Source organism: Danio rerio, chromosome 16, assembly GCF_052040795.2.
Source record: "Danio rerio strain M-AB ecotype USA chromosome 16, GRCz13ab, whole genome shotgun sequence".
Lineage (NCBI taxonomy): Eukaryota > Metazoa > Chordata > Actinopteri > Cypriniformes > Danionidae > Danio > Danio rerio.
The window spans coordinates 1,215,001-1,227,500 of record NC_141036.1 but is presented as its reverse complement, the minus strand read 5'-3'; the positions used below and the strand labels follow the sequence as shown (position 1 = coordinate 1,227,500).

The 12,500-nt window shown below is 42.7% G+C and overlaps 1 protein-coding gene across 3 annotated transcripts in view; it reads right to left on the bottom strand.

Moving 5' to 3' along the window:
- The window catches only part of adamts16 (ADAM metallopeptidase with thrombospondin type 1 motif, 16), a 76,074-nt gene extending 75,749 nt beyond the window's left edge, over positions 1 to 325 (bottom strand). For all 3 annotated transcript variants that reach the window (XR_015510737.1, XM_087286374.1, XM_087286375.1), the window contains exon 1: positions 1 to 325. This exon is cut by the window's left edge and continues 7 nt beyond it. Coding sequence is in view for 1 of the 3 variants with exons in the window: in XM_087286374.1 (XP_087142500.1) it covers positions 1 to 89 (89 nt within the window). In the remaining 2 variants the exon portion in view is untranslated.
- Positions 326 to 12,500: the final 12,175 nt, after the last annotated feature.

Sequence of the window (12,500 nt, the reverse complement as noted above, 5' to 3'; positions counted from 1 at the left end):
CACCCGAGCACGATCAAGCTTGAAAACAGCACAAAATACACGCGTTCGGTGTAATTCCTCCTGTTTGGCAGAGCTCGTAAGACAGCCATGTCTCCTATACACTCCTATCCAAAATGTGCACAGCCTCTGCGCGTCTCCAAATGCGCGCTTCAGATCTCCTCACACAGCTGCATCGGTAAAGTCAAACCCGGTCCCGAAATGCATGAAAAGTGTGTGTGTGTGTGTGTGTGTGTGTGTGTGTGTGTGTGTGTGTGAGTGTGTGCATGTAAAAGTGTGTGTGTGCAGCTCCAGCAGCATGTTTCTCTGTGTGTTAATGTTGTGGACTGAGAGCTGGGTCACCATTGCAGATGAACAGCAACTCCCGACAGCCTATCAGAGCGCACACCTGCGCGGGAGAGGAGGGTCACAACATTTGGACTTAAAAATGTAAACACAGCGTTATTTATTTATTTATTTATTTATTTGCTTATTTATTTGTTTTTTTGTTTGTTTGTTTGTTTGTTTATTTATTATTTAATTATTATTTAGTATGTTAACACAACATAAATATATTTTTTTATTTATTTAATATTTATTTATTTAATTATTATTTAACATGTAAACACAACCTAAATAGATTTATTTATTTATTTATTTATTTATTTATTTATTTATTTATTTATTATTTAAAATGTAAATACAACATAACCATATTTAATTATTTAATTATTATTTAATATGTACACAATATGAATAAATTATTTATATATTTATTTTATTTATTTATTATTTAAAATGTAAACACGACATAAACGTAGTCGTTTATTTATTTTTTATTTAAAATGTAAAGACATCATAATTAGATTTATTTATTCATTTATTCATGCCTTTATTATAATTTTTAAATACTATTTATGCCTTTATTTTTTTACTTATTTGTTTATTTATTATTTAAAATGTAAATAAATCTTTTAACTTGTTTATTTTTATGCCTTTATTTATTTACTTTTTTATTTATTTATTTGTGCCTTTATTTATTTGTTTAAATTGTAAACAGATCATTAATCGATTTATTTATTTATTTATATTGTAAACACATCATAAATAGATTTATTATTTATTTATTTATTTATTTACTTATTTATTTATTTATTTATTTGTTAGTTAAAATGTAAACAGCGTTAATAGATTTTAAAAATGTATTTAGTGATTTAGTTGGTTAGTTTTCCTCATTTAATTTCTTTTCCATATTATATTATTTTATGTATTATAAGGTAATTTACTCAGTTAAATTATATTCTTGATGCTATCATTATTTTTCTGTAGATTCAGTTTCTGTACGATTTCAAGTTGCATTTATAAAAACTAGGAAGAAATAACACACTTTGGATGGTTTATATTACGCGTTTAATATCTTCTAAATGCAAATTGTATCACTTAATTGTAGCAGACTAGCTCACGGATATCCTGCAAACTAGAATGATGACATCTAGAATCATTATTGGTATAATTTCACAGGACCTCTAAGGAGATTTAGTCTTTGCAGAATATTATTCATTCATTCATTTTCCTTCAGCTTATTTATCAAGGGTTGCCACTAGTCCAACTACTATTCCAGCATGTCTTTTATGCAGCGGATGCCCTTCCAGCTGCAACCCAGGGCTGGGAAACACCCAATTTAGTTAATCAATTCCCCTATAGCGCATGTGTTTGGAGAAACCGGAACACCCGGAGAAAACCCACCCCAGCACTGGGGGAAACATGCAAACACAGAATAACCAACTGATCCAGCCGGGACTCGAACCAGCAACCTTCTTGCTGTGAGGCGACAGAGCTAACCACTGAGCCACTGTCGCTCTGCAAAATTTGAAACACTTATATATTAATTCCTTTCTCATGCACTAAAGTATATGAGGATAGCATTATATTCCGCTCTCAGTATACTGCAACACATTCAGCAACTGAATATATCTTTTCCTCCAGCATACTCCAGACCTCCCAGATGCAGACAGCACACTTTACAGCCGTTTTACTGCCGTCTTATCTCACCGTCTCACATAATAAAGAAAAATACACACTGAAAACACTCCTCCAGTGTTTCCTCAACACACAGTGATCTCCTGAACTGTAGAATAAATGACCACTGCAGGCTGTAAACAACCCAGAGCACTGAAATACAGTGGCTGGACGAGCATATAGTGTGTCTATTCTATATATTGTGCTGTTTGCATTTTCCAGCATGCACTCTTAAAGCAGACGTGTTGAAGTGAAGCATGTATATTTAACAGTATTTTTGAGAGTGTGTAGAAGAGGGTTGACATTAAATAATAAACAGATAAATAAATCAAGCACATGTGGAACACTGACTATGGTAATAATTCTCAGACGATGTGCATGTTAGTGATACTCAGTCGATGCTGTTTTATTACAGATATAATTTTAGCTTGACAGAGAGGGGGGGGGAAATCATGTTAAAGACATTTCGAGGGCATGACAGCATGTGGACTGAACTGGAGGAACGTTAATGTGAATATTTTAGGCTTTTCATTGAGCGAGTCGCACAGCAGTATTGTTTGTTGTTTCTCTTAAAGTAAAATTCCCTTCTAAAATAAAACACTTTCCGACCCAATTGTTGGGTTTGTCCATATCTGACCCAGCGCTGGGTGTATTGTTGCCTTGCAGTGTGTTGAGCGTGTGCAGCAGGAATCGCTGTAATGACTCTGCTGTTGGTCTGTTCATCAGGGCAGAAAGAGCTGCAGGACGTGATGTGTTCAGTCTCATGATCACCGCAGGAGAGACGCGTCTGTGAAAAAGTCTTCACCCCCCCCCCTGTGTTGTGTCCACAGATGCTACAAAAACGCTGCATTTTACATCTTATAAAAAGGGACATAATAGGTGCTGGGTTTCATTTAAAGAGCTCATATTATGGGTTTTTGAAAATTCCCCTCCATGTAGTGTGTAACACAGCTCTAAGTGAAGTGAAGTATCCAGCTAAGGCTTAAATCTGTAAGAGTACATTGTTTAAAACGGTTGATTCATCTATAAAAGAGTCGACTCATAGTGCTTCAAACGAGTCGCCTTGATACCGAGTCATTAGGTGTTTCGCCATGACGTACGAACAAAACCAAGTTATTCACGTGCACGCGCAAACCCGGCAGATTTCAAACCTGAGGCCCCGCCCTCTGACACAGAAACCTAGACACACACACACACACACACACCCACAAACACACGCACACAAACATGCCGGTCGATTGAAGTCACACTGCAGATGGATATATTGAGTCTCTACCCAAAGATGAAACCTCAGCATTATAGCCAAGCCGTTGGAAACTTCTGCAAACTACATGCTAGAAAGAAGACTTCATCTGCGTTTGTTAAAGGAAGGATCAGTAAAGAGTAACTTACTGATGGACGTCAGGATTAGTTTCTTCCTCCATTTCTCAAGTGTAAGTACGTGTGATTAAAGTTGTTGCCTCGTTGACTCTAGCTTGCAAATGTATTTAGTTGTGATTTATTACTTGTAACCGAGTGTACTGTATCAGGTTAACTGGCTATATTCTCTTATCGCGTACAAAGTCACGTTAAAAACGCGACGCGTGCTGCTTTGTTTATGGAGCTCCGTGGAGGAGTAGTGTGTCTGCGCGTGCGCTGTCGTCCGGAGGTATGTGTGTGTGTTTGTGTGTGCGCGCGCGCGTTGTCGTCCGGAGGTGTGTGTGTGTGTTTTTGTGTGTGTGTGTGCGCGCGCGCGCAAGGACGAGGGCAATGTGTGTGTGTGTGTGTGTCTGTAAAAAGAGCAGAGTGAGACAAGCTATGTGATCTCCTCGACAGTTTTTGGAGTTTTTGCTCAATAAAATCATCTGAATTTTCAAGTCCATCGTCTGTATTTACATTGACCCACTGGCAGCTAAAATCCACGCCTACACTATCGAGCGTGTATGAACTGTGATTACTTTTATATTGCTGATTAGCTGTTTGGCATTTCACTCTGACTGAAGGCAGTCGACCAGTCGCGACAGACTGTCATCGGTCCAATCAGCGCAGATTAGCTTGGCGCTAAGGAGGGAACAAATGAATCACTGGACGATTTATACAGGAGTTGCTGGGATAATTAGGTAAAAATAAATGCAGATTATAAGACCATGAAAGTGTTTTTTGACCTTGCATGCATATTAGACTGTTGTTGGAGACCCTTACAACCAAAATATGACCCTATTTCATGTATAATATGGGCTCTTTAAAGAGCCCTTATTATGGGTTTTTTGAAAATTCCCCTTCATGTAGTGTGTAACACAGCTCTAAGTGAAGTGAAGTATCCAGCTCTGCCTTAAATCTGTAAGTGTAAAACTGTTGATTCATCTGTAAAAGAGTCGAATCATAGTGCTTCAAACGAGTCGTCTTGATAACGAGTCATTAGGTGATTCGCCATGATGTAATAACGAAAGCAAGTTATTCACGCGCACGCGCAAACCCAGGAGATTTGAAACCTGCGGCCCCGCCCACTAACACAGAAAAAGTCACACACACACACATGCACACGCGCACACGCCGGTCAAATGAAGTGGCAAAGTGCAGATGGATATTATCAAGTCTCTACCCTACGATGAAACCTCAGCATTATAGCCCAGCCTCGAGCAGTTCTGGAAACTACATGCTACAAAGACTTCATCGGCCGTTTGTTAAAGTAAGGATCAGTAAAGAGTACTGATGGACATGTCAGAACATGGATCGGTTTCTTCCTCTATTTCTCAAGTGTAAGTACGTGCGATTAAAGTTGTTGCCTTGTTTACTCTAGCTTGCAAAAGGTAGAGCACCCGACTCCCATGCGAAAGGTCGGCGGTTCGGTACCAGCTCGGAGCGGGTTGGGTGGCGTAGGACTGACGGGGTTACATTGGTGCCGTGACCCGAATGGGAGTGAGGTTTAGGGGGGTGAGTGTAACGGAGGCCAGCTAGTGTGTGCTGTGCAGGTAAACCTCACTCCTCTGCCCTCTAAATGTGCTCTAGTGACAGATGCTAGAAGCCATGGTCTTTAGCCTCCTTGTTAGAGCAACCAACTCACATGCGGAAGGTTGCCGGTTCGATACCAGCTTGGAGCGAGTTTGGTGGCGTAGGACCGGCGGGGTTACACATGCACTGTGACTACTTCTTTGTTGTTGATTAGCTGCTAGGCATTTCACTCTGTCTCTGCTGAAGGCAGTCAGTGTCGACCAATCGCGACAGACTGTCATCGGTCCAATCAGCGCAGATTAGCTTCGCGCTAAGGAGGGGTTTGGGAACAAATGAATCACTGGACGATTCATATGGGAGTTGCTGGGATAATTAAGTAAAAATAAATGCAGATTATAAGATAATGAAAGTGTTTTTTGACCTTGCATGCATATTAGACTGTTGTTGGAGACCCTTACAACCAAAATATGACCCTATTTCATGTATAATATGGGCTCTTTAAAAGAAGGTTGTAGCTAAAGTAATGCATCTACAAAGCAATAAACAAAGTATGGCTAAAGTAATGCAGGTCATGTCGATATCACCATAACACCATAATAAAAGCTTAAGTAATTAATACGAACACACACATTTGATACTGTTATAAGCCTCGTACCTCCGCAGATTCTGAAGTGTGTGTTGCAGGATGTGGTTGTGGACGCACCCCATGTGGTTAAAGAAAATGTTGCTGACCCTGAGGTGACGATTACGGAATAATCCTATCGATGTTGACGGGCTGTTTGGAGTTAACGTCGTCTTTGCTTTTCAGGCCGGTTCTCCTCTCTACGGTCCTGCTATCACGGCCAGAAGGTGACGTGCTAAACAAACACAACCTTTTCCCAGAGAGCCTCTGCTTCCAGGTCAGTACTCACATCACTGCAGGTCAGCGTCTTACAGACGGCAGATGCAGTACAACACTGCAGCAATACTGCGAATCCAGACTGACTGAGTGATCTTCAAGAAAGAGTTTCAAGGTTATTAAAGCCACAGCTCATGCACAAATTAAGATTGGTAGCAGTGTAAATGATCACATGCATTTTGTTTATATGTCTTTTTCACTGAAGAACGTCCATACTGACTCTAAAGGCAGATAGTGATAAGATCAGGGCCTGGTGTGTGGACTTTGGGGGTTTTACGATGTGGTCACAGTTTGAATGTCTCAGTATTTGGGCTTTGGTCTCATGGGCAAAAAGACAAATTAGTTGGTAAAGATTGCTCCGTCTCTTCTCCTGCTCTCCTCCTCTGCTTTTCTGACTCTATCAGGCTATCTACGAGGCCTACTCTCTTTGTTTCTCTCTCTCTCTCTCTCTCTCTCGCTCTCTCTCTCTCCACCTGTCTCTCCTTCTCTCTCTGAGGTAACTTTATTTTATATTTAAGCTTAATTTTTAATCATTTTATACAGTTATTTGTAACTAATTAAGTTTTAACCATAGTTCAAGAGTTCACACTCAGCTGATGATTGATTATAAAGCTTGTTTGGTATAGTGTCCCGCACTACAATTTACTCACTTAATAGTAACGCTCTTCTACATTTTTAGCCAACCCGGGCACATTGTGGATATGTAGCCCTGCGGACGTTTCTGGAGACCGCGAAATACGTCCCGGGAGGTACATATTCAAGCAGTTTTTGTTTTCGCGAATCCGCGAGAGGCCAATGTGCGCGCTTTTTCGCGTCTTGAACGCCTCTCAGGAGCGCGTGCCGCATGCGCTGTTCTCGCGTGAAAAGCCGCCGGAGGCTGCTGTAAAGCGACCGTCCGTCCGACTGACTGGCTGAACGGGCTGCCGGCCAATCGGCCAACCCAGCCGCCCTCCTCCTCCTCCTTCCCTAAATTCAAGCGACAATTTGCAAAAGCCGTCCCGAAAAAAAGCAAAAGCCCTCGTCCGATTTTAACCGCGTTTTTGGATCTCGCCCCGTCGCAAACTCGTTCGCTTTTATTTTTTTGGATTCTGTTTTTCATCTTACCTGATTTCTGGAACTGCTCTTCCCCGGACTCGATCCAGGTCGTTGCCGTGGCCGGCTCCTCCTCCCTCCGGGCCTCTGCTCTGCCGACGTAACGCTGCAAGCTAAGCAGACAAACTGGTTGCGGCGGGAAAGCCCTCCACACGGAGGTGAGCCGTCAGCCGGCGAGTGCGAAGAGGAGGAGCGGCGTCAAACCGGCCCATAGCTTTCACTCGATAAAAAACAAAACGCGGCCGTACGTACCTTTAGCCACGTAAATCGCAGTCTCCAGAAACGTCCGCGGGGCTACGTTTCCAGAATGAGCTTGGGTTGTTTTAAGCTATTAATACTGCCCTTATTTCCGTTTTTGGTATAAGATTGCAGAAGGACGGTTTGACTGGAAATGTGCAGTGTTCACCATAATACTGAAGACTTTTAGCAGAACTAGTTTGAACCGATGTGGACAAATTTAGTCATCTTTTCCACATCCTCCACTCATATTAAACCTGTTTGAGTTTCTTTTTGCTGCTAAACACAAAAGAAGATATACAAAAAAATGCTGGACACTTCTACAGTAGGTTGAAGGAAAGTAATGGAGTAAAAGTACTAATCCAGCACTAATAGTGTACTCAAGTACACATCTTTAAAACTGCTTAGTGAATCACAACTCCTGATCAAATCTGCTCAATTACAGTAATCTGAGTGTTTGTAAGGTGTTACTTTACACCACTGCAATTAAGTGAGAAGTTATTTGTGAAAGATTACAATATGACATCATACTGTCGTGATGACATCATCCAGTCCCCATCAGCCCGCTTTCTGCTTTCTGAGTAAACAATCTACACAAGCCTCTCAGACGCTGCTTGAGAATACTAATGAGGACATTAACCACCGAACTCCACTCAGAAGCTTTTGTGGGACGAGTGCTGATCTCATTAGGATTCAGCTTGAAGGGTTAAAGTGCTCAAACTGTGAATGGATGTGGGTTTAGTGGATTGTGTGCGCTGGTGTAGTTTGCCTACAGTAAAGTTCAATGCTTAGTTGCAATGCATGAGAAGAGATCGCTTTAGCGATGCATATTGAGAAACAGCCAATATATTTATTTTATCATGCACTTTATTGGAGGAACAACTTTGTAAACAGTTTTCATTGTAGGACATCTTTAATGCATATTAGATATTTTTCCCAAAAACTCATTTTACATGGTTTATTTATAAGCTAATTGTGAGAGGATCATGTGCTTATGATTGATCACAGCTGGTGCTGCATTATCCAATTCATGATTGACCAATCAGACGATTCCTAAGCCACTATAAATACCCTCAGTATTACATCACAGCCATCTTCATTTTGAAGAATCCCCCCTTCCACCCCAGCTCCTCCTCCTTTCCTAGATGGGTGGCACCATGGCCCAGTGGTTAGCACTGTTGCCTCACAGCAACAACGTTACTGGTTCTAGTCCTTACCAAGCCAGCCGACATTTCTGTGTTTACATGTTCTCCCTGTGCTCACATGGGTTTCCCTTTTTCCCCTTGTTTTCGCGAATCCGAGAGAGGCCGCTATGCTTTTTCGCGTCTCGAACGCCTCTCAAGAGTGCACACCATTCGTGCCCGCGCTGTTCTCGCGTGAAAAGCCACCAGAGGCTGCTGTCGAGCGCCCGTCTGTCCGACTGACTGAATGACTAAACGATTGACTGGGCGACCCAGCCATCCCCTAATCCTCCTTCCCTAAACCCAAGCGACGATTTACAAAAGCCGTCCAGAAATAAAAGCAAAAGCCCTCGTCCAATTTTGACCGCGTTTTCAGATTTTACCGCATTCTCGCTCCGTAACGACCTCATTCGCTTTTATTATTTGGATTGTGTTTTTCATCTTACCTGATTTCTGGAACTGCTCTTCTCCGGACTCGAATCCAGTCATCGCCGCAGCCGGCTCCTGCTTCTCCGGGCCTCCGCTCCACCGACGTATCCCTACGAGCTAAGCGGACAAACTGGTTGCAGCGGGAAAACCCTCCAAACGGAGGTGAGCCGTCAGCCGGCGAGCGCGAGGAGGAGTGTCATCACACCGCCCCATAGCATTCGCTCGAAAAAACAAAATGCAGCCATATGTACCTCCGGCTATGTAAATCGCGGTCTCCAGAAACATCCGCGGGGCTACGTTTTCAGAATTAGCCTGGGTTGAACTTAACTTAATTGACTAATCCACATCAGCACCATAGACATGCTGCTAGTCAGTAGTCATCTCTTAAGAGCGATCACTATCTGTTCATGAGCTACTACAGCAGGGGAGTTCTCCACATCTACCTGAGCTCAAACTCCCCTCTCGCCCTACAATCGGGAGGGAGCCCCAGGCTCAAGTATCTTATGAGCTCAGGGCTCTCTCCTGGAACAGCATGCCAAACAAGCTTTATAAACAATCATCAGCTGAGTGTCAACTCTTGAATTGCTTTTAAAAACTAAACTAAATTAGGAGATTGTATTGTCAATGTTTGCATACAGTAAATGCAACGCCAAGCTCAATATTTATCATGTTTATCCAGCGCCTCCTAGTGTCTTGTGGCCTTCTGTAGTGTGTCTAAGTGAATGGCATTCCTGTGTGGGCAGCTTCATGCCACTGACGGACTGTGGAAAGGGCTGCAGCAACTAAAACCCCATTATCTGGAATGGCAGAGTGGCATTAAAGCTCACTGGAGCTCCAACAAAAGGCCCCTGCAGACTCAGCAATGCAAGAACGGAGGGAAAAATGAGACCTTTCACATCGGAAACAACAGAGCTGTAACAATCCCACCCAGACTGGCGCTCAATGACAATATAGGGAAGGATGATTATTTTATTTGAGACTGAAGCTTACTTGAAAAAGTAGAGGCAACCAATCAGAAGCTCTTAGTATACGCTGATTTATTTGTGCATTAAATTGTACAACTATGTTGTTAACTTTGATTTTATATGTAAGCACACCGGCCACTTTATTAGGTACACCTCGCTAGTTCCGGGTTTGACCCCTTTTTGCCTTCAGAACTGCCTTAATACTCCATGGCCTATATTCAACAAGCCACTGGAAATATTCCTCAGAGATGTTGCTCCATATTGTCTGCACGAATCTCCCGTTCCACCACATCCCAAAGGAGCTCTATTGGATTGAGCTCTGGTGGCTGTGGAGGCCATTTGAGTACAGTGAACTCATCGTTATGTTCACCAGTCTGAGATGATTGAGCTTTATGGTGTGTTATCCTGCTGGAAGTAGCCATCAGAAGATGGAGACACTGTGCTCATAAAGGGATGGACATGGTCAGCAGCAATACTCAGGTAGGCTGTGGCGTTGATGCTCAATTGGTACTAATGGACCCAAAGAAAATCTCCCCCACACCATTACACCACCACCACCAGCCTGAACCGCTGATACAAGGCAGGATGGATCCATGCTTTCATGCTGTTGAGGCCAAATTCTGACCCTTGTTTGTTCATGTTAGTAAATGTGTTAACTAACATTAACCAATACAACCCTATAGTAAAGTGTGACCATAATGACTTACTAATTACACCCAAACACTGGTGCTGACATACTGTATACGGATGGAGCTACCCATAATGGACTTCTCCGCTCACAGATCCTGACGGCAGCAGCTGCTGGTGCTCCGGTTGCAGGAATACACTCGTTTTCACATTCACACACACTCACACACCAACCCAGCTCCTCTCAACCAGAAACCAGTGCTCAGTGACTCCCTGATGTCTCCACTGATAGACCAAAGAGAAAACCCTCCTGAAACCTATGAGAATCATCCGACAATGAGAAACGCCAGCCAAAATCTGCTTAAAATGCAGTGTTTAGAGCAAGGAGATTATAAGTAACAGTTTTCCTTGACTTTAATCTTCACACTGGATAACTTTGAGTAGCTCATTAGTAGGCCCACACAGAATCTGCATGTGCAAAAAGCACATCATTCAGCCTATTTATAATGTAAATGTGTGTAAATATATATTTATTCAGTTTTTATATTCATTTCTGAGTATTATTATTCAATAAAGCCAGTCAGGAAGGGTCAGGAAACCCCCCCCTCTTTCGGTTCAAGTCTACCTCCATGATGGGCGTGGAGTGCTGCGGGCAGAGGGAGGAGTGGGCGTGGCCAGCAGAGCAGGGGAGAAAGAGGGAAGCGAACAACTGTCGGCTCACAAAATGAGACACAAACCGTGAGGAGACGCATGATTTATAGTTTGCAAAGTTAAAATGCAAGAAATAAACAGTATTTTAATGGCCAGTTCGCTAACCACTGTTTTGCTCCATAATAATATGATAAAAACAGAAATATTTTCAACACCGATACTCATCAGAAGTGTTTCTTGATCATCAAATCAGATCATTAGATTGATTTCTGACGGATAATGTGACTCTGAGACTGGAGTGATGATGCTGAAAGTGAACAGAGATGGTGTGAAGCATGCAGGGGTTGAGGACTGAAGCTTTCTCTCCCTGCTGAAGACGTCAGATCTTCTGTTTGACTGTAAATAGACTGGAGGAGCTTGAAGCGAAACACTCGCTGCATTCAAGTCAAGTGGAAATATCATATTTAAAGCTGAACGCGCATGACTTATGAGTGGGAAACTCTTTTATTTATGAAGACCGGATTTTCTGAAAACAAAATATCAACACATTCCCAAATGTAGGAGACAATGGTGGCAGTGTCTGTGTTTATGGGCATTTTGTAAAAATGAATGACCTTTGCATGTTGCAAACTTATACACTCACCGGCCACTTTATTAGGTACACCTGTCAAGCTGCTCATTAACGCAAGTTTCTAATCAGCCAATCACATGGCAGAGGCTCAATGCATTTAGGCATGTAGACATGATCAAGACGATCTGCTGCAGTTCAAAGTGAGCATCAGAATGGGGAAGAAAGGAGATTTAAGTGACTTTGAATGTGGTTGTTGCTGCCTGACGGGCTGCTCTGAGTATTTCAGAAACTGCTGATCTACTGGGATTTTCACGCACAACCATCTCTAGGGTTTACAGAGAATGCTCCGACAAAGAGGAAATATCCAGTGAGCGGCAGTTCTGTGGGCGCAAATGCCTTGTTGATGAGGTCAGAGGTCAGAGGAGAATGGCCAGACTGGTTCCAGCAACAGTAACTCAAATAAGCACTCGTTACAACCGAGCTCTGCAGAAGAGCATCTCTGAACACACAACACGTCCAACCTTGAGGCGGATGGGCTACAGCAGCAGAAGAGCACACCGGGTGCCGCTCCTGTCAGCTAAGAACAGGAAACTGAGGCTACAATTCACACAGGCTCACCAAAACTGGACAATAGAAGATTGGAGAAACGTTGCTGCTCTGATGAGTCTCCATTTCTGCTGACACATTCGGATGCTCGGCTCACAATTTGGCCTCAACAGCATGAAAGCATGGATCATCCTGCCTTGTATCAGCGGTTCAGGCTGGTGGTGGTGGTGTAATGGTGTGGGGGAGATTTTCTTTGGGTCCATTAGTACCAATTGAGCATCAACGCCACAGCCTACCTGAGTATTGCTGCTGACCATGTCCATCCCTTTATGAGCACAGTGTCTCCATCTTCTGATGGCTACTTCCAGCAGGATAAC